We start from the raw sequence: 22,802 nt of genomic DNA, 5'->3' as shown, positions 1-22,802 counted from the left end.
GCTCAGCTGTCACACAGGTTTTGGCTAAAACTCTGCTTGACAATGCTGTTTCCAAATGTCAGCCTTTGACACTTCACTGGCTGTGGGATTACACCCAGTAATTTCTCTGATTTAAGATTTTATTTTATTTTATTTTACTAATTAAGCAAACTCTCAGCACAGAAGTGGGATGAAAAACACATCTAGCAAGCCAGGTCTGACTGCCATGAAGAACACCTTGTTTCTTCCGCGGTGCAGCACACCACTGCAGAGCGAGAGCCATTCCAGCCAGGAAAGCGCTGGAAACAAGATCGGCTGGGTGCATCTGACCTACAGCCTGTTCCCTGCCGGGCTAGGAGATAGTGTCATCTTTCAGGGAAGGAGCCACACCCCCACGCACCCCACCCCAGCAGCAGGTAAAGGAGCATGAAGCTCCACCTCCCGCACCATGGGTATATTCTTAGCACTGTACCCCATGGGGGATCGGTGATTGAGACAGTAGTTAGAAAAACATTGTGTTCTACTACTTCCCAGAGCCTGTCACAAGAGAAAGGTTTCAGCCAGGTTTTTTCCTATCTGTAAACATTCATGCACCTAATGCTAATTTTTCATTTTTTTTTTTTTTTGAGACAGAGTCTCGCTCTGTTGCCCAGGCTAGAGTGCAGTGGCATGATCTTGGCTCACTGCAACCTCCACTTCCTGGGGTTCAAGTGACTCTCCTGCCTCAGCCTCCCCAGTAGCCAGGACTACAGGTACTGACCACGCCTTGCTAATTTTCATATTTTTAGTAGAGATGGGGTTTCACCATGTTGGCCAGGCTGGTCTCAAACTCCTGACCTCAACTGATCTACATGCCTCGGCCTCCCAAAGTGCTGGGATTACAGGTGTGAGCCACCGGACCCAGCCCTAAATCTTATTTTTAAAAGATGACTGGCAACATCACCCAGCCCAAAAGACTCAAAGGTGTGAATAAGCTTCTCCTCCCAGGAGTACCCGCCACCTGACACATCAACGTAAACACTCACTTGTCTTACTTTGCTGTGCACACCTGTCTGAAACCATAAGCACGCAGTGGGTAGGTGCACAATGACCTGGAGCCTGAGCTGAGCCCTGGCCTGCTTTTGATTTGGTGGCTATGAGGTAGAGGGCTCAGCCAGAGTCAGAGGACAGAGGGTGTGTACGCATGAGATGCAGGCATGGGGGAGATGCGGGGGACCGGGCCAAGCTGAAGGGGCAGGGAGAAGATGACAAGTTTACAACCACCAGATGGGCAGCGCCTGCAGCACAGACTCCACAGCCCTCCACCTGAATTCCCAGGACCCCACTGCCTTCACTTCGGGACCCTCTCCAGCCCCTGCATCTGCCCCCACCAGACAGGCACATCCGTGTTGTTCGCACAGCTCACAGCCTATCTGGCAACCCCAAGTCCACAGTCCTGGAGGCATTATGGGGAGACGTGAGGCTCTATCCTGCTCAGTTGCACACAGCGCAGGACGTGGAGTGACATCTGCAGCACACCACTCTCTCCAAAGCCATAAGAACAGACTCAGTCTAGCCAGGCGCAGTACATCACACCTATAATCCCAGCACTTTGGGAGGCCAAGGTGGGGGGATCACTTGAGCCCAGGAGTTCAAGACCAGCCTGGGCAACACAGGGAGACCCGTCTCTACAAAAATTAGCCAGGTGTGGTGTGTGCACCTGTAGTCCCAGCTACTTAGGAGGCTGAGGTATGGAGACTGCTTGAGTCCAGGAGGTCAAGGTTGCAGTGAACTGAGATTGCACCACTGCACCCCAGCCTCGGTGACAGAATGAGACGTTATCTCAAAAAAACAAAAACAAAAGGTTAAAAAGAGGGTGGGTGTGGTGGCTCACACCTGTAATCCCAGCACTTTGGGAGGCTGAGGCAGGCAGACCACCTGAGGTCAGGAGTTCAAGACCAGCCTGGCCAACATGGTAAAACCCCATCTCTACTAAAAATACAGAAAAAAAATTAGCCAGGCGTGGTGGCACATGCCTGTAGTCCCAGCTACTGGAGAGGCTGAGGCAGAAGAATCGCTTGAACCTGGGAAGTGGAGGTTGCAGTGAGCCAAGATCATGGCACTGCACTCCAGCCTCGGCCTCAGAGCAAAACTGTCTTCAAAAAAAAAAAGACCGGGTGCAGTGGCTCATGCCTGTAATCCCAGCACTTTGGGAGGCAGAGGCGGGAGGATCACCTGAGGTCAGGAGTTCGAGACCAGCCTGACCACATGGAGAAATCCCATCTCTACTAAAAATAGAAAAAAACTAGCCGGGCTTCTTGGCGCATGCCTGTAATCCCAGCTACTTGGGAGGCTGAGGCAGGAGAATCGCTTCAACCTGCAAGGCAGAGGTTGCAGTGAGCTGATATCATGCCATTGCACTCCAGCCTAGGCAACAAGAGTGAAATTTCATCTCAAAAAAAAAAAAAAAAAATAGACCGGGCGCAGAGGCCAAAGTGGGTGGATCACTTCAGCCCATGAGTTCAAGACCAGCCTGGGCAAACACAGCAAAACCCCATCTCTACTAAAAATATAAAAATTAACCAGGTACGGTGGCATGTGCCTGTCGTCGCAGTTAATTGGGAGGCTGAGGTAGGAGGATTACCTAAGCCCGGGGAGGTCGAGGCTGCAATGAGCCAAGATCACATCACTGCACTCCAGCCTGGACGACAGAGGGAGATCCTGCCTCAAAAATAAAAAATAATAAGTAAATAAATAAAAAGAATATATTCACTATTTTGCTTATCAAAGTCTCTTAAAGGAGGTGACTTACCTACGCTATGGACCCAATTACTCAGCCAATAAGAGGACACGGTCCCTGCCCATAGAAAGCTGATGTCCAGCCTGACCTCAATACACAACCATCCAGTTAAAGTGGTGGGGGTGGCCATGCAGAGATGGGCGGGTGCCGGGAGAGTCAAGGGCAGCCCCTTGGCTGGCCAGGGGCTGAGACAGACCAGCTGGGGAGATGCATCACTCGCCCAGGAAAACTGATGACAGCTTAGATGGCACTGCAAGAGCAGGGAGGATCACACTCATGTCCAGAAAGTGAAACATAAAACAGCTAAACATGTACCACACAGCTTTCATACAAAAATTTTATATACACAAATTTTGAAAAAATAGAGATGGGGTTTTGCTTGTTGTCCCGGCTGGTTTCGAACTCCCGAGCTCAAGTGATCTGCCTGCCTCAGCTTCCCAAAGTGATGCAATTACAGGCATGTGCCACCATGCCTGGTGACTTTTTTTCTGTTTTGAGACGGGGGTCTCACTCTGTCTCCCAGGCTGCAGTTCAGTGGCATGATCATAGCTCACTGCAGTCTCGACCTCCTGGGCTCAAGTGATCCTCCCACCTCAGCCTCCTGAGTAGTGGGACCACAGGTGTGCACCACCGTGTCCAGCTAATTTTTGTAGAGATGGGGTCTTATCATGTTGCCCAGGCTGGTCTCAAACTCCAGGGCTCGAGTGATCTGCCATCCTTGGCCTCCCAAAGTGCTGGATTACAGATCTGAGCCACCACACCAGGCTGCCCCACACATTGTAAAGTTTCGCTTCCCTCTAATGTCAGATTCCAAAGACAGCAGCCTTCATGAGTCAGAAAGAAACATCGGTCATTTTGAAATCAACATCCAACTGAAGTGTAGAAAGGCCTCTGGATTTTTAAACGGCAACAACAGATGATGTAATACAAAGACGCCCCCACCCCACTGCTTTCCCACTGCATGCTTTACATGACATGGCACAGCTTCCACGCCAGCCGCTTCAATCATGTAAAGCGAATGCAGTCCCATCAAGACCACAGCATTGGCTGAGCAGCTACTCCATGCTGGGCACCGTCCTGGGCACTGGAAGTACAGCAAAGAACGAAACCAAGACCACACCCTCCAGAAGCCTGCATTCCAGCAGGACAGACAGACTTCAATACACAGAGCAGGAAAATGCACAGCGTGTCAGATGATGATGATTACTATGAGAAAAATAAAGCAGGCAAAGAGAACAGGACTATTTGGATGAGGGTGGTGCAAATTCAAATAATCAGACAGCCTTTGCTGGGAAGGTGATATCTGAGCAAAGATTCAAGAAGGTGGGGAGAGCCCCGGAGCCTTCCCAGCAGAGCAGAGGCGGCCCGGGAAGCTCTGGACTCATAGCGGTTCAGCACGGCCACGACATGGCCACTTCCAGACAGAGCCCCTGGCTGCTGGGTAGGGACCGCAGCACCTCAGAGAACCCTTTCTGGGGTCACTTCTGGCACCCTCTGCAAACCTCAAGGGGAGTGTGAGGCTGGGGGCTGTCCATCAGGGTCCAGGCACCTCCTGAAGGAGCCTCTCAAAGCCAGCCAATCACCGGCTCCAGACCCACGCTGTCAGACATCTCTGTGGCCACCAGACCACTGCCACTCTCACGGGTGTGATGACACGGGACCTGTCTACTGGTAGTCTTCTGCCTTCGTGGAATTCTGCAACGTCCTTCCTGCCTCGGCCACAGCATGTCAGCCAAGCACCTGTCAGGGTCCCTCCCTGGCAGGACGATGTTTACAAGCTCAACACCGTGCTCCTGCCTCCTCTTCAGACCCATCAGAACTTGCTACCATGGGTGTGTTTTAATAAATAACTTCATTTCTGCAGCCAAAAAATACATAAATAAATAAATAAATATAGTTGCAATATTGCCTTTAAAAGCACTTTTAAGCATCAATTGTGAAATAAAAAGCCCGAGCAAAAGCCCTCTTTGAGCGTGAAGTGTCTAAATGTTTATTTGTACTACTATTGTTGTAAAGGGCAGATTTTGTAGCATTTTGAGGTGGTGATTCAACTGCATTAACAGCATCCCGAGACCGCCTGCCACGATCTGGAGGAAACGCACGGCCAGGGCCCACGTGCAGGGTAGGGTCCTACCAGGCTCCCAAAATGCCCCGTCCCAGCACTCAGTCCCATGGAGGCAGCACAGCCTCAGGGAGGCCAGCGACTCTGGGCCTGCGGGTGAGTCCTTCAGCCCCTGCACAGCCCAATCCATCTGCCACCCACTTGGTGACCCCAAATTGTAGTAAGTAAACACTTCCAGTTACTCAATAGCTTCTGAAATTTAAATCTCTGGAACAATTTACAGTAATAAGACCCTAGGTGCACCTGTCTACTATCGTTGTCCTCCCTAATAAAATGGGCTAGGCGTGGTGGCTCATGCCTGTAATCTCCCATTTTGGGAGGCCAAGGCAGGAGAACTGCTTGAGCCCAGGTGTTGGGAGACCAGCCTGGGTAACATGGCGAGACCTCACATCTAATAAACAACAACAAAAAAATCTGCTGGCTGTGGTGGCGCACACCTGTAATTCCAGCTGAAGTGGGAGAATTACTTGAGCCCAGGAGGCTGAGGCTGCAGTGAGCCGTGGTCATAGCACTGCACTCCAGCAAGGGTGACAGAACAAAACCTTGTCTCTTTTTAAAAAAGAAAAAAAAAAAAAAGAGCCAGGCACGGTGGTGTGCACCTGTGGTTCCACTTCCAGCTGAGGTGGGAGGATCACTTGGGCTGGGAATTCAAGGTTGTGGTGAACTATCACCGAGACCCTGTACTCCAGTCTGGGCAACAGAGCAAGGCTCTCTCTTTTTTTTTTTTTTTTTTCTCTTAAAAAAAAAAGCTCCTCACAAGAGAAGTCCACCAAAAACACCAGTGCCCACCTCACAGGTGTGGGGTCACCATGCAAGCCCCCCACTCCCTGGTTATGACCTGATCACTGGGCTTTCCTACACACACACAGGTGCACACACCACCCCCAAGGGAAGGCGGGGACCTGTGGCCTGCCTCGCCAGCAGCCTCGCACGCTGGCTCCCTGGGGCTCCTTCCTCATGGCCAAGGCCTGCCCAGGTCAGTGCGGCTTCTTTCCCACCAGGAGCCTCCTGCCAACCACGTCTTTCCACACCCCCTTCTCAGTCCTGGCAATCAATCAATCTCCCCACTCAGGACAGGACCCCCTCTGTCCTCTTCTACCTTCTACTGCACTGTCGAGACAAGCTTCTGTGACTTCATCAGTGCTGAGAAATGTGAAAGACGTGCCACGGCACAGGTCTACTGAGAACAGGGAAAGGCCAATGTTCTCAACAGAATGTGGCTGGGAGAATAAGCACCATCAACAGGTTAGGTCCTTAAAGCTACCAGGTGCCATCCCCCAAGTCCCTGGAAGAGGGGCTCTCACATCCCCCCGCGCCACTCAATGACTAGTCACTGCCCCCTACTTATTCCCACAGGCAGATGGGACCACCAGGTGCTGGTCCTGTTGCTATTTTCCACAGCAGGCACTCAGGTTTCAGCCAGCCCGAGCCCGAGCCCGAACCCGAGCCCGAGCCCCCAACCACACCTCTGATAGGAAAACAAACCCTGAGTTTTAAACAAATTGAAACTTGTAAAAATGTAGCCCATGGGTAAACTGGGCATTTTCTGAGAATTTTGTTTCATAAAATAAGTATATAAGAACTTAGAGTTTCAATTTCTTTAACTTGTCTGGGTATGAGGTTCAGCAGTCTCCATCTCTTAGAAGTAGAAACCAGGCAGGGTGCAGTGGCTCATGCCTGTAATCCCAGCACTTCCAGAGGCGGAAGTGGGAGGATGGCTTGAGTCCAGGAGTCCAAGACCAGTCTGTGCAATATAGTGAAACCCCATCTCTACAAAAAAATATATAAAAAGTAGCCAGGCATAGTGGCGTGTGCCTATAGTCCTAGCTACCAGTAAGGCTGAGGCAGGAGAATCACCTGAGGCCAGGAGTTCAACACTAGCCTGGGCAACACAGTGAGACCCCATCTCTTTTTAAGAACCCCATCTTTTTTTAAAGAAAAAAAAAAAGTAGATACTCTCTTTGCCGGGCACAGTGGCTCATGCCTATAATCCCAGCACTTTGGGAGGCCTAGGCAGGCGCATCATCTGAGATCAGGAGTTTGAGACCAGCCTGGCCAATAGGTGAAACCCCGTCTCTACTAAAGATACAAACATTAGCTGGGTGTGGTGGTGCGCACCTATAATCCCAGCTACTCGGGAGGCTGAGGTAGGAGAATCGCTTGAACCCAGGAGGCGGAGGTTGCAGTGAGCAGAGATTGCGTCACCGCTTTCCAGCGTGGGTAGAAAAAGCGAAACTCCGTCTAAAAAAAAAAAAAAAGGATGGAAATCAGGGCGCCCCCTATGGTCAAGATGCTGTCACGCAGATGCACACTTCAGCCAGCAAGAGAAAGGATCCCGAACAGAAAGCTAAGCTACCTTTAAATGGCAGTGTGTGCTCTGGAGCCTGGGAATGCAGTGCGACAGGTAGAGCCAGCGCCCGCACACTGTCACACGCGGCAAGCAGGAACTGCTCTCTCCAGGCCCCCGGACCAAAGTTGTGGGAGGCTGCCACAATCCACCTAGCTCATCTCCAAAGGGATACTGCCCTCAGGTCAGCTGTGCTCACTGGCAAAGAACATTCTGGTAAAAACCTCCTCTCACCCCAGAAAACTCCACAAAGCTAGGCCCAGCACAGAAAACCAGGTGGAGGAAGGGGGTGTTAGGGAGGGACAGCCGCCACCTTCCCCTACCCCTCAGGCTGCCACCACCAAGGACAACTGTGGGGGACTAGCAAAACCAATGCCCCAGTTGAGTTCCAGATTTACAGCTTACCTGTGGGTAAGCCACCGCTCTCCGACCCATCAAGACTCTTCTCTAAAATGAGGCTAATGACATGGGCCCACCCGCAAGGGCTGCGGGACCCACACCAGACAGGAGTGTGAAGCACTCCGTGGAATCTGGCGGGCAGCTCACAGGGCAGGCCCTATGGCGGAGGGGATTCTCGGTGTGCTCGTACCAGCAACCCGTGCCCGAAGGCCCTGCCCACGCTGGTCCTTGGCCACGGGGAGCTGGCCCACAGCAGGCAAGTGGTCACCAACGCTCTCCCGCGGTGCAACTCAGCAAAACGCAGCTCGCCCCCACCAGCGTGGAGCCCCGGCAACAGGTGAGGGCCGGAGGAAAGCTGTTTCTATTTCTCCACGAAGGGAGGGAGGAGCAGCTCCAAGGACAGCTACTCAATCTGTCCTCCCACAGCCATCTCCACTGGCCTCCCAAGGAGCCTCTCACTTACCCAGGGCAGACAGAGGGCAACGAGGCGGGGACTGCCAACTGCCTCAAGTCTGGTCCTCAGGCTCAACCGGGCTGCCAGCCTCAGGAAGCGCCAGGTCTCAATTTCACTAACCCACATCTTCAACATTAACTTTGTATATTTGTCACACAAACATATGATGAAACACCAAAGTACAAGATTTCTCTACAAGGAGGCTTTGTTCCCTTCCTGCACTTTGGAACTTCCTACAGGTGTACTTTAAACACCACTGATCAACATGAAAACCAGGATGCCAGTTACCTCTGAACGGGAGGGGCCAGAAACTACAATCTGGAGGGCCACTCGAGCCTTCTGGTAAAATCCTGTTTTTCAAGTAGGGTGGTGGGCACGTGTGAGTTTATTTTCATTCTTTAAACTCTCCATATATCTTCTGTGTGCCCCTTATAGGTATAACTTTAAATGCTGTTGTTTAAAATAAATAAAATGCCATTTTTCTCTACTAAAAAAAAAAAATTTATTAAGTGCTTGCTGTTTGCCACACATTCTTCTGAGCATTTTACATGTATTATCGTGGTTAGTCCTCAAAACAACTCTGGGGGTGGGTACCATCGGCATCCTTTCTACAGATGGGGACACTGAGTATACAGCAGGCTTTTGTCCAGTCAAACACTCCACAGTGAGGTCACACGCAATTCTGAAGCAGAATCCAACTACAGGGCCCACAATCCCAGCCCTCCCATGAGTAGGGGGTCGCCCATCTGAGGCTGATGCGTGTTCACCAGGGAACCAGGAGGGGCCGGAGGAAAACTGCAGCACCTAATCCTCAGTGCCTCGCCACACCGCAGGCCACACCCTCTGACCTGCCCATTCCCCTACATGGCATCTAGGCGACACAGTCAGAAATTCAGACTAAGATTTATATTATTAAAATATTCATTAAGAAGTTACTCCTAGGCCAGTTGCGGTGGCTCACGCCTGTAATCCCGTCTCCCTCTCCCTCTCCCGTCTCCCTCTCCCGTCTCCCGTCTCCCATCTCCCGTCTCCCGTCTCCCGTCTCCCTCTCCTTTCCATGGTCTCCCTCTCATGCCGGGCCAAAGCTGGACTGTACTGCTGCCATCTCGGCTCGCTGCAGCCTCCCTGCCTGATTCTCCTGCCCCAGCCTGCCGAGTGCCTGCGATTGCAGGCGCGCGCCGCCATGCCTGACTGGTTTTCGTGTTTTTTTGGTGGGGACGGGGTTTCACTGTGTTGGCCGGACTGGTCTCCAGCTCCTAGCCGCGAGTGATCCGCCAGCCTCGGCCTCCCGAGGTGCCGGGATTGCAGACGGAGTCTCGTTAACTCAGTGCTCAATGGTGCCCAGGCTGGAGTGCAGTGGCGTGATCTCGGCTCGCTACGGCCTCCACCTCCCAGCTGCCTGCCTTGGCCCCCCAAAGTGCGGAGATTGCAGCCTCTGCCCGGCCGCCACCCCGTCTGGGAAGTGAGGAGCGTCTCTGCCTGGCCGCCCATCGTCTGGGATGTGAGGAGCCCCTCTGCCTGGCTGCCCTGTCTGGAAAGTGAGGAGCGTCTCTGCCCAGCCGCCATCCCACCTGGGAAGTGAGGAGCACCTCTTCCCGGCCACCATCCCATCTAGGAAGTGAGGAGCGTCTCTGCCCGGCCGCCCATCGTCTGAGATGTGGGGAGCGCCTCTGCCCCGCCGCCCCGTCTGGGATGTGAGGAGCGCCTCGGCCAGGCCGCGACCCCTTCTGGGAGGTGAAGAGCGTCTCTGCCCGGCTGCCCCGTCTGAGAAGTGAGGAGACCTTCCGCCTGGCAACCGCCCCGTCTGAGAAGTGAGGAGCCCCACCGCCCGGCTGCCACCCTGTCTGGGAAGTGAGGAGCGTCTCCGCCCGGCAGCCACCCCGTCCGGGAGGGAGGTGGGGGTCAGCCCCCCGCCAGGCCAGCGCCCCGTCCGGGAGGGAGGTGGGGGGTCAGCCCCCCGCCCGGCCAGCCGCCCCGTCCGGGAGGGAGGTGGGGGGGTCAGCCCCCTGCCCGGCCAGCCGCCCCATCCGGGAGGGAGGTGGGGGGCTCAGCCCCCCGCCCGGCCAGCCGCCCCATCCGGGAGGTGAGGGGCGCCTCTGCCCGGCCGCCCCTACTGGGAAGTGAGAAGCCCCTCTGCCCGGCCAGCCACCCCGTCCGGGAGGGAGGTTGGGGGGTCAGCCCCCCGCCCGGCCAGCCACCCCGTCCGGGAGGGAGGTGGGGGGGTCAGCCCCCCGCCCGGCCAGCCGCCTCGTCCGGGAGGTGAGGGGCGCCTCTGCCCGGCCGCCCCTACTGGGAAGTGAGGAGCCCCTCTGCCTGGCCACCACCCCGTCTGGGAGGTGTACCCAACAGCTCATTGAGAACGGGCCATGATGACAATGGCGGTTTTGTGGAATAGAAAGAAGGGGGAAAGGTGGCGAAAAGATTGAGAAATCGCATGGTTGCCGTGTCTGTGTAGAAAGAGGTAGACATGGGAGACTTCATTTTGTTCTGTACTAAGAAAAATTCTTCTGCCTTGGGATCATGTTGATCTGTGACCTTGCCCCCAACCCTGTGCTCTCTGAAACATGTGCTGTGTCCACTCAGGGTTGAATGGATTAAGGGTGGTGCAAGATGTGCTTTGTTAAACAGATGCTTGAAGGCGGCATGCTCGTTAAGAGTCATCACCACTCCCTGATCTCAAGTACCCAGGGACACAAACACTGCGGAGGGCCGCAGGGTCCTCTGCCTAGGAAAACCAGAGACCTTTGTTCACTTGTTTATCTGCTGACCTTCCCTCCACTATTGTCCTGTGACCCTGCCAGATCCCCCTCTGCGAGAAACACCCAAGAATGATCAATTAAAAAAAAAAAAAAAAAAGTTTTGTAAGTAATTTTGTTGAACGTCACCAGCGATGAGTCACGTGGATGTCCTGTACCCCAATACGACGCACTAAGGGCACCTCATCTCTGTGGGATTCTTCCTAACCCCACAACCTGTCCAACCACAAGACATCAAACAAACCCAATGAAGGCACATTCTGCAAAATACCTGACCAGGACTCCTCAAAAGTACCAAGCTGATGACAAACAAGGAAGGACGGCAGCTATCCTACACCACAGGGGGCGAATGAGACAGGACAACGCGATGCGATGTGGCACCGGGGCGGGGTCCTGGGACAGCAAGGACATCAGGGGGAAAACTGATAAAATCCAAAACGGGCCTGTCGCTCGGTGAGTAGTGTGGTGCCAGCGCGAACACCTCAGTTTCGACAGAGTGACAGAGGTATCACGATCATGTCATGGCATTAGGGGAAGCCGGCTGGGGGAAATTATGGAAATTCTGTGTTGTCTGCAATTTTTCTACATACCTAAAAGTATTCCAAAATAGTTGATGTTTTCAATAATTTTTGTTACGAGGCTACTTTGAGAGCTTCAGGTAAACTCAGGATCTGAAAACATCCTGTGTCATTCAAAACCTGACCCTGACTCAATGCTGAACGTTAACTTTTAAAATGTAGGGCTACTGAAGGGAAATAATATACCTGAAAGGAAAAAAACCCTAACAGAACAAGTTTAGTATGAATTTCTTACTACCACCAACTTCTTTGGCATGTTTTGTCCAAAAGGTCTCAGAGTTTGGATGCAAACCCAGCCTCCCAGCAGAAGCCAGCTGTATCAGGCGAGTGCAGGCCGCCTAGAGGTCCTCCAGGCCCACACGAAGAGCGTCTCCCGCTCAGAACCTCCTCCACGGGAGGCCGATTCCCTGCTCAGGCAACCCAGACCTCCCCGAGTCGCCACCCCAGCCAGGAGAGCTCCTCCCCTGCTAGTCCACGTTGGGGCCCAGACTCTGCCCAGCTCTCTGAAGCAGCCCCACAAAGGCCGGTCACCCTCTCCTGCTCAGACACTAACTACCCTCCCTCTATGGGCACCATCTGCAACGGCCGGCCGTGCTGTTGACTGTTTCCCTTCTGCCCCTGGGGCTCAGAGAGGGACAGGAGCATCAGGTGGACCGTCCCCCTTCAAGCTGTAGAAGCCATCTTTTTCACACAACATTTCCTCAGGCCAGGAGCATGGGGCCCATTCTGTTCATAACCACTTTTCCTAAACCAACCGGGGCCCGTCCTCACCCTTTCTGCCCCAGACACAAAGCTCAGCGCCAGCAGCATCTGCACAGGAGAGCTTGCTAAGATTTTTTTTAAGCATCATTTTGAGCTTCCGACTTTTTACGGAATGAGAACGCAATGCATTCACCAAGAAAATCTCTATTCAGATGCACATTTTTAAACTAGATATCTGATAATAACTAGGTACGTACATACAATCAAAAGACTGTAATTCTGACCAATGAAAAAAACCCATGAAAGACAAATGCCAACCTGCAGGAAGAACATGTGAGTTACCCATGGAAAAGCAGCCGGAAGCGCTCCGAGCATCTGAGCGTCTGAGCCCGTGCTCTGAAGGAGCTGTGTACTCCCTCAGCCTCGTGTCCAGAGTCAGGCCCAACTGGGAAAGAGAAACGCAGACGAACCTAGCGCTCGCCCTCAGGAAGGACCCCCAATGATGTCCACATGGGGGGAAATGAGCAGCCGTCAGACTTCCTAGCTCGTAAGTTGGGAGCTTGCTCACTAACCTGCCTCCCCAGGGTCTGGCTGCTGCGGCTCTCCAGATCAAACCTTCCCAAGAACAGGGCTGAGCAAAGCCAGTGCTCCATTCTTCCAAAGACTGATCTGTCCCCATCCTTTCCCACCGGGGAGGTCCAAGCAGTGCTGTGTGCCAGCCAGCACTGGCACACGGTGGGTCTGAAGGTCAATTAGCCCCGCCCCCACCGAGGTCGGAAAGCTCTCACTCACTGAGCCCTGGGCCTGGGTGCACAGCGGGGACTCTGAGACAGGTGGGCTGCTGAGATCCTCACTGCTGGGCTCCCCAAGGACCATCAGTCACACAACCATCCTGGGGATATAGCTGCAGCTCTACAGGTGGCTGCACCTACCCACAGAGCACACGTCCCTTTTACCACCACAGGACACCTTAGAAGCTACAGCAAAGTCAAGGCCTAGAAAAAGCCCCCTGGCACCTTGCCCAAGCAGGAAAGAGACCAGGAGAGTAGGGCCCCGCTGTCAGGAAGGAAAAGCAGCTTAAGGTTAGAAGGGCCACTAAGGAAGGCCGGGCACGGTGGTTCACACCTGTAATCCCAGCACTTTGGGAGGCCAAGGCAGATGGCTTGAGGTCAGGAGTTCAAGACCAGCCTGGCCAACATGGTGAAACCCCATCTCTACTAAAAATACAAAAATTAGCCCAGCATGGTGGCAGGAGCCTGTAATCCCAGCTACTCATGAGGCTGAGGCAGGAGAATCGCTTGAACCGGGGAGGTGGAGATTGCAGTGAGCCGAGATCGCGCCACTGCACTCCAGACTGGGCGACAGAGCGAGACTCTGTCTCAAAGCACTTTGGGAAGCTGAGGTGGGTAGATCACGAGGTCAGGAGTTCAAGATTAGCCTAACCAAGATGGTGAAACCCCGTCTCTACTAAAAACACAAAAATTAGCCGGGCGCAGTGGTAGGCACTTGTAATCACAGCTACTCAGGAGGCTGAGGCAGGAGAATCGCTTGAACCCGGGTGGCAGAGGTTGCAGTGAGCCGAGATCGCGCCACTGCACTCCAGCCTGGGTGACAGAGTGAGACTCCATCTCGAAAAAAAAAAAATTACCTTTAGCTCATCATCTCCTAAGCAGTATTCTTGCCATAAATACTTAGCCTGAACCTAATCTAACAAGGAAACAATGAGACAAATCCAGATTGTGAATCCTGTATTTATATAAAATACGAGACAACTACCCTCATATTTTAAGAAATGCTGGCCAGGTTGCTGTAGCTCATGCCTGTATTCCCAGCATTTTGGGAGGAGCAGGTGGTAGGATCACTTTAACCCAGTCCAAGACCAGCCTGGGCAACAAAGCGAGACCCCATCTGTACAAAAAATTTTAAAAATTATAATTAGCCAGTGCTGGGCGTGGTGGCTTACGCCTGTAATCTCACGCTTTGGGAGGCCAAGGCGGGTGAATCATGACATCAGGAGTTCGCGACCAGCCTAGCCAAGATGGTAAAACGCCGTCTCTACTGAAAATATAAAAATTAGCCGAGTGTGGCGGCGGGCACCTGTAATCCTAGCTACTCATGAGGCTGAAGCAGGAGAATTGCTTGAACCCAGGAGGGGGAGGTTACAGTGAGCCGACATCACACCACTGCACTCCAGCCTGGGCAACAGAGCCAGACTCCATCTCAAACAAAAAAAAATTAGCCAGGTGTGGTGGCACAGGCCTATAGTCCCAGCTACTCAGGAGGCAAAGGCTGGAGGATGGCTTGAGCCCAAGGGAGTTCAAGGCTGCAGTGAGCTATGATCATGCCACTGCATTCTAGTTTGGGCAACAGAGCAAAACTCTGTCTCTAAAAAAAAAAAAAGAGAAAGAAAGAAGAACAAGAAAGGGCTTTGAGGAGGACAGGTGACCACGGAGGAAGGCTGCATGTCACCTTTGCATTAGAAAATGCCACGTTACAATAAAATTCCACCTCTACTAAAAATGCAAAAATTAGCCACGACTGGTGGTACACACCTGTAAGTCCCAGCTACTTGGGAGGCAGAGGCAGGAGAATCACTTGAACACAGAAGGCGGAGGTTGCAGTGAGCCAAGATCGCACTACTGCACTCCAGCCTGGGCAACAGCACGAGATTCCATCTCAAAAAAAAAAAAAAAATGCAATGTTAATGCTATCTCGGATGTGATGATGAAGAGGTTGTACAGGTGACAGCTTCTGAGCTCAGAAGGCACCTGGAGAAGGATTCCGGGGTGAAATGCTATCATGTGTGTGACTTACTTTCAAATAATAAAAATAATAGAAAAAAATTTGGGGCCGGGTGCGGTGGCTCATGCCTGTAAATCCCAGCACTTCGGGAGGCCGAGGTGGGCGGATCACGAGGTCAGGAGATCAATTCCATCCTAGCTAACAGGTTGAAACCTCGTCTCTACTAAAAACACAAAAAAATTAGCCGGGCATGGTGGCAGGCGCCTGTGGTCCCAGCTACTTGGGAGGCTGAGGCAGGAGAATGGTGTGAACCCAGGAGGCGGAGCTTGCAGTGAGCCGAGATCGCGCCACTGCACTCCAACTTGGGCGACAGAGCGAGACTCCGTCTCAAAAAAAAAAATTGGGGGGAGGTGAGGGGGTAATGTATACAAGCAAATATGGAAAAGGTTAACAGCCGGTAGAATCCAGGTGAAAAGGCTAGGGATATTCATTGTACTATGCTTTCAACTGTTCTTCGGTTTTGAAATTTTTCAGAACAAAAATTAGTGGAGAAAGGTTCATCCTCAGTCCAGTAAGTTCCAGAAGACAGAGCCAGACATATCTTATTCACCACTGTTTCTCCACTGCTAGCTCAATGTGTGGTCCTCATCCCACTGGCCCAGGAAACCACTGCTAATATTTCTGTGGGAACCTCCCTCCAAGCTTTTCCCTGGGCCTGAGGAAAGTTATACTGGGCATGCTGCTTTGCAACCAGGTCTCTTCAGGTAGAAACACTTTGTAACCACCTGTCAGGAGAGTACAGTCTGCCATCCCCATCCATAGGTTGACTCCACATGCATGGATTCAACCAACAGTGGATAGAAAATATTAGAAAAACAAGAAATTGCATCTGTACTAAACATGCGCAGACTTTTTTTTATTATCATGATTCCCTAAAGAATATAGAAAAGCAGGCTGGGCACGCTGGCTCACGCCTGTAATTCCACCACTTTGGGGGGCAGAGGTGGGCGGATCACCTGAGGTCAGGAGTTCGAGACCAGCCTGGCCAACATGGCAAAACCCGGTCTCTACTAAAATTACAAAAAAAAAAAAAAAAAATTAGCCGGGTGCGGTGGCAAGTGCCTGTAATCCCAGCTACTCAGGAGGCTGAAGTAGGAGAATTGCTTCAACCTGAAAGACGGAGGTTGCGGTGAGCCGAGATCGTGCCACTGCACTCCAGCCTGGGCGACAGAGCAAGATTCTGTCTCAAAAACAAAAAACAAATAACAAAAAACCCAGCAGATTGGTCAGAAAAGACTGTACAGCCACAGGGGTTTCCATGTAGGGAAATTTCTCTAGGCAAGGAGGAAAAGCCTGAAGAAGACAAGAACTGCTGAGAACAGGGCAGCAGGGAACATCCTGGACCCACCTGGGCCGCACAGGCTGGAGAGAGAGGCTGTGGCCGGGCATCCGAGCCTGGGCCCCTCACAGAGGAGGAACAAAGTGACAGGCCAGGAGAGGAGGGGGAGATGCAGAAGTGCTGGCATCTGGGGACCAGCCAGCAAGTCCCTGGAGCCCTCCCTCACCAGAAAAGGGGAAGCAGGAAGGACAGCGGCAATGGCCAGAGTGAGGAGAATGCAGCGTCCTGCAGCTCCATGGAGTGAGCGCCTCCTTCACAGAGCAGCCCTGGCCGCCCTGCAACTGAGGCCGCGGCACCGAGGGTCCCGCCAATGCAGCAAGGGGCGAGAGACAGCACACCTAAGACTCAGGAGCAAGGTCCTGTCCCCGCTCCCAACCCCGGGGCTCCTGGAATCACCGAGGCAGAACTGAAAAGTGAGTGCGGGCCCCTTTCCCACATGTTCCACTGCAAAGGTCAACACACGCCAGGCGCATTTCAGTGAGGCTTCAGTCTTCCCTGCAAATCTCATCAGCCTTTTCTGATGGCATTCAATGCACAGCGGTCACTTTCAGCTACAACCCCTTCCTACTGCAGTCAAATTAATTCCAAAAGGGAAAAAACAGGTTAAAGAATGGGACTTTAACGATGAATTTATTGTAAAAAATAAGCCCGTAGCCAGAAGAATCCTGACTGGCATCCTGCTGAGACACACAGCCTCTCCTCAGCCCTCTCCAGCACGGGGAGGGGGCACTGTCACCAGCTCCGCAAACACGCAGGAGACGGGGACCTCCAAAACTAACGTCCTTGGTCTCCAGACCTACCTTCAAACCTCATCTTTAAATATTTCGAATCCCTGCGTGCTACAAGCTGATCTGAAACACAGATTGGGCCGGTCCCCAGCACGGTGGCTGGTAGAGAGGGCATCTGATCTTGTCTGTGGAATGATGGAAGTCACTGGACTGTCCAGGAACTACATGCCCACCTTCATCAGATGGAAACCACACACTTGTTTATTCTGCAGGGGGCCGTGTGCTCAACAGTGAGCTGCTAATGTCAGGCTTGTCCATCTTTTTCATACACAGGCTCTACAGTACTGTCAGTTCCCAATTCTGTGAGCCCCTGTATAATCCAACTCTTTAAACAGAAACCAGGCTGGGTGCGGCGGCTCATGCCTGTAATCGTAGCACTTTGGGAGGCCGAGGCGGGAGGATCCCTTGAGACCAGAAGTTTGAGTAGCCTGGGCAACATAGTGAGACCTCATCTCAATAAATAAATTAAATAAATAAATAATGTAGGTGGTGCGCACCTGTAATCCCAGCTACTTGGGAGCCTGAAGCACGAGAATCACTTGAACCCATGAGGCAGAGGTTGCAGTGAGCCAAAATCATGCCACTGTACTCCAGCCTGCGTGACAGAACGAGACTGTCTTGAAAAAATAAATAAATAAACAAACAGAAACCAGAATCAGGTGCTCTTATAAGGGATGTGTAGCCCAGAAACTCAATCTTAACACATTCTAAATGACCTGGAATTTCTTGGAGCAAAAATTCCAGTTTAAATATCAGGAAAATTGTCTAGACTAAGAGAATGGAAACGGACTTTGTGCAACCAACATCAGGTACAGAAAAGAGACCCCAACAATCATCATGAACCCAAACAGGCCTTTCTCCTCACTAAGAGAAGAGAACACACAGAACCCATGCCTCGTTACTCTTTGAGAAGATGTGCCCTGCCTGTGATCTAACAGCTAGAGACGGAACATACAACCTGTTCTCAATATTCAAATAATTTTTTAAAGGACATGGTATCACACTGAGCAAGTGAATAATGCAATTCTGTTGTAGAAGAATGCACGGCTGAAAAGACCTGAGCAACTCATGTCCAAAACTTGCAGTTTCCACAGCAGCACTTCCTCCCAGCACACTGCCCTTTGAACCTGCTTTCTAAACAACTGTGCTGGGCAGCCCGGTGGCCACATGTCATCGCACGGCAGGTGTGGAGCAGCATAGAGCACCCTGGCCCTCGCACCTGCTCGGGGGACTGTTTCTGCACCCAGGGCTTCTCTGCAGCCACAACCTGCCCCACACAGAACTGCAGCACTACGTGGCATCCTGTCCATTTCCACAGAAGGGGAAAGTGCCACGCCAGTGCCCACTCTCTTCCAAATACATCCTCTCAGAAGGGACTGGCCACGCTTGCCCCCTCATTTCTGCAGCGTTTCCCAGTTCATCACCTGCTTGCCAGACTCTGTCTCCCACCGGTGTCAATCAGCTGCCCTGGAGCATCTAAACCCTGGGTCAGGCGGCTCAGGGGATGAGCGCATAGATTAAAAAAGGAACACTCCCTGTTTCTCCCCAAAACTGTGCTGAAGGCAGTCTAGAGGGCCAAGACCTGTCGAGAAGAGCTGCCCAAGGCCTCTTTTCAGGCCCCACATCTCTGCAGGCTGCTGCTGCATCCTTCTCATAAGAACACATCTCAGAAGAGCAGAACAAACCACTTCCCTCTTACTACTGGGAGCTCACCTTGCCAGCTCTAGACTCAGCTTGGACTGGCTGTCAGGGCAACGTTGCGGACAGGAATACACCACACTATGCACCAGACCAGCCACATAAGGAGGAACTCCCCAAAAGGAGGGAGAAAATCGAAAGCCACTTCTCTCCATGCTCCCTGCTTCTCCCCTCACCTTCCCCTAAGGATGCAGCCACCTTTGCAAAAGACAGAACCACCCTAGGGAGGGCAGGAGGCCACTCTGCCTAGCCCCCAATTCTACCTTCAGCAAAATCATTACATGTTTCTTTGTTCCAAAGGGAGGATTTCAAGCCTCACCCATTCAGAGTATCGGCCCTCAAACAAGGCCGAATCACAGCCTCTTCCCAAACAGCTGCTTTCTGACAGCAGGAGGCTGAAACAGGCCCCGGGGTCACAGAGTTCAGCCATCTGCCAAAGAAATATGTACAGTTCTTCCATATGAAGACACCCCTCCTACCTCCAGCACGGCATGGTCAAGACATTCAGGCCCAATCCCCGGGAAGACATCCTGGGCAGTGGCACTGAAGATTTCCTTACAGAGTGCTGGGCTGAGCTGCCCGGCAGACCCTCCCTCGGGGGCTCCGAACGTGAGGGGCAGGGTGACACTGGAGTCTCTACCACTTATGAGGCAGGTACTTAACGCCTCTGCAGCTCAGCTTCTGCACCCGTAAAATGGGAACAACACGTACCTCGCAATGAGGTGTGAAAGTACCTAGGGAAGCTCCTGTCTTGAGTAGTCAGATCAAGAAATGGTACTCACTGCCTCTGGCCCACTTACCATCAGACTGGGCCAGGCCACTGTCTGCCTTCACGCTCGCACTGCTCCCCCTGTTGGCTGTCCACGCGGGCACACAAGGGAAAGTTCACTGGGAAGGGGGCTTCTCACACAGGGCCTACAGGGCCACCCTAAAGTCCAGATGCAAACCCACTTGAACCCTGAAGATCTATCCATCCTCAGGTGAAAATCCAGTATCAGGGCTGCCTCTACCATTACAGACAGGAAACACGGCATGTTCTCACATACATACACATGGGGGAATCCAGCTGACAAAGATGCAAAACCCTCGTTCGTGACACTTCCTCATGTGGAAATTCATCTTGCATTCTATCATTCTTGCTCACTGGATTCCAGTGTTTTTGTGCAAAAAAGCCGTCTCATGCGAAGAAAACTGCAGATATGAAATGTCCATCACGTGGAACTGCCAAGGCCATGAGAAAATTTGCTCTTTCCTCTTCCCGTGGATGACACCAAATACACACCTTGCATTGCAACAGCGTTACTGGGTGCGAGTTAACCTCACAAACTTCGCCATGACTGTCACTGGGTGCAGGTTAACCTCACAAACTTCGACATGACTCTCGGCCCCAGCCTCCACTGAGCCTGGCCAAGCCGCCTAATTCATGTTTTTATGTTACCCGGGCCACTCTGGTGTACAGCCACACATGTCGAAAGAGCGAAAGGCATCCCTTCAACATTTTTCTCAACTGAACCTTCTTCTTTAACACGCATCTCTACAAAGTCCACAAGTGAGCTGCAGAAAGTTCAAGAGCCTCCTGACGTAGTTACAAAATTCAGTGTCACTCTGCCTTTTTCTCAGAAGAGGGCCCATATCTTTCCTCAGGTTCTCAAACAGACTCACAACCCCCCACCCCCCGCCCCACAAAAAAAAAGATCAAGAACGCCTATCAAAAAGCCACATCTGCCGGGCGTGGTGGCTCACGCCTGTAATCCTAGCACTTTGGGAGGACGAGGCGGGCAGATCACTTGAGGTCAGGAGTTCCAGAGCAGCCTGGCCAACATGGCGAAACACCTTCTCTACTAAAAATACAAAAATTAGCCGGGCATGGTGGCATACGCCTGTAATCCCAGCTACTCAGGAGGCTGTGGCAGGAGAATCGCTTGAACCCGGGAGATGGTACGGGATCAATTAAACTTCTTGGGTTTTCCTTCATTTAAAATATTTGCCTTTTAAGTCAAATTTTAAAGCCATGTAGACGTTCTTCCATCACCCACTGCACATCGCATACAAGGCATAAATTTTTAAACCATCGTCCCCAGACTGTAGAACTTAGCATATGGAAAACATAAAAACATGAGGGATACTTTTAGCGACAGAGAGAAAATATAGAAACACCAGCGACACTTTTAGCAAAACATTTCACCCCACAAGTGGTTTGTTTTGGTCCTTCCCCTAAAATCCCTCCTACCTGTCAAGCTCACTTTCCCCTCGGTGATCCTGCACATTCGGCCTCCCAGGGGCTTCCCACAACGCTGAGCACAGCCACGGGCAGCAAAAGCACCCAAATGCCCCTTGGCCGGGCCGTGAAAGGCGAGTTTTCCCGACCAATGTCATCAAGAATCTGGAAAAGGGGGCCCAGGAGCATCAGGTGCTTTCAGCAAGAACTTGCACCTTCTGCTTCTCTCGCAGGCGGAGGCGCCAAGGACCCCGTTCCAGGTGGAAGCCCAGGGCGGTTCCTCTACAGACAGAACCGAAAAGTAACCCTGGAGGCTCGGCTCCAGGCTGCGCCGAGCCGAAAACAAACTTTCCAGGCACTTCCACCCCGCTGGGCCGGGTGACACCTCCCGGCCTCCCCCGCCCTCCGCGCGTCTGTCAGCGCCCCCGGCCAGGCCGGCGCCCGCCGCAACCCAGGCCCGGGCTCCCCGCCGCGGCCAAGCAGCGCCCTCGGCCGGCGCCCGCCATCCCCGGCCCGGCCGCCCGGCTGCAGGTAAGGAGGCACCCGGCCCTCGGGACCCCGGGCCGCCCCGCCTCGCCGGACCCGGGCGGCCGCCGGACCCGGTAGGGTAACAAACCGGCGCGCCCAGTCCGCCGCCGCGCGCTCACCAGCTGGCTGGTGGTCCTGGCCATGGGCCCCGCGTCGGCGCGGGCGCCTCCCCCGCAGCGCTGCGCGGCTCGGCGCCTCCTCAGCGTCCTCCTACCCGAAGCGGAGCCTCAGCAATGGCCGCCCTCATCCTGCGCCCGCCCCGCCGCCCGCCGCCCGCCGCCCCCGGCGCCGCCCCGCCCCCGCGCGGCGCCGGGCAGGACTTCCGTCGCGCCGCAGCCGACGCCCGCGCCCATTGGCCGCGCCCATCGTCGCTCCGCCGCGGCCTTAGTGGGCTCCGCCTCCGCTCCAGCTGCATTTCCGGGTTGGGGCCTGGCGGGCGGGAGAGGCCCGACCCCGCCTGGGGAGGGGGACCTCGCGCGAACCAATCCCAGGGCCTGCGGGGCGGGGCTGGGCGGGGCTGGGCGGGGCAGGGGGCGAGCTGTCATTCCGGCATCCCAGACCGGGAAACTGAGGCTCAGAGGGGACCAGGCTCCGGCCAAGGTCACGCCCGAGGTAGCGGCGGAGCTGTGCTCGAACCCGGAACTCGGATTCCGGAGCCGGCTCTGCGTAAACTCAGAGGCGCAACTTTGCTAGTTTCACAACTAACAAGCGTTCACGGAAGGAAATCTGGGCTATAAAGTCACATTCACGGCCGGGCACGGTGGCTCACTTTGGGAGGCGGAGGTCGAGGCGGCCGGATCACTTGAGGTGAGGAGTTCGAGGCCAGCCTGCCAACATGGAGAAACCCTGTTTCTACTAAAAATATAAAATTAGCCCGGCGCCTTGTAGTTGTTAATGTCGATAATGTTTTTTTGTGTTTTTTTGTTTTGGGTTTTTGGTTTTTTTGAGATGGGAATTTGCTCTGTTGCCCAGGCTGGAGTGCAGTGGCTCGATCTCTGCTCACTGCAACCTCCGCCTCCCAGGTTGAAGCGATTCTCCTGCCTCAGCCTCCCGAGTAGCTGGGACTACAGGCATGTGCCACCACACACAGGCAAATGTTTGTATTTTTTTGTAGAGACAGGGTTTCACCATGTTGGCCAGGGGCTGGTCTCCAACTCCAGCGATCTGTCTCCGCCTCCCAAACTGCTGGGATTACAGGTGTGAGTCACCACGCCCGGCCAACTTTATTTTGTTTTTTTTTTTTTTTTTTTGAGACAGAGTCTCTGTCGCCCAGGCTGGAGTGCAGTGGCGCGATCTCGGCTCACTGCAAGCTC

General features: G+C 53.2%; 1 protein-coding gene across 4 annotated transcripts in view; it reads right to left on the bottom strand.

Annotated features, from left to right (window-relative positions):
* Positions 1–21,792, bottom strand: part of PDPK1 (3-phosphoinositide dependent protein kinase 1) — a 70,324-nt gene extending 48,532 nt beyond the window's left edge. For 2 of the 4 annotated variants that reach the window (XM_024350044.3, XM_054668717.2), the window contains exon 1: positions 21,609–21,792. In XM_024350044.3, the coding sequence (XP_024205812.1) occupies positions 21,609–21,632 (24 nt within the window). In that variant the 5' untranslated portion in view covers positions 21,633–21,792. Of the gene's footprint in view, positions 1–20,973; positions 21,127–21,608 lie in introns of all 4 variants that reach the window. The other 2 variants (XM_024350045.2, XM_024350047.3) reach the window with 2 other exon arrangements.
* Positions 21,793–22,802: the final 1,010 nt, after the last annotated feature.

Source organism: Pan troglodytes, chromosome 18 (assembly GCF_028858775.2).
Source record: "Pan troglodytes isolate AG18354 chromosome 18, NHGRI_mPanTro3-v2.0_pri, whole genome shotgun sequence".
NCBI classification, from domain to species: Eukaryota; Metazoa; Chordata; class Mammalia; order Primates; family Hominidae; genus Pan; species Pan troglodytes.
The sequence above is the reverse complement of the archived record's forward strand: the minus strand, read 5'-3'. Positions and strand labels throughout refer to the sequence as shown.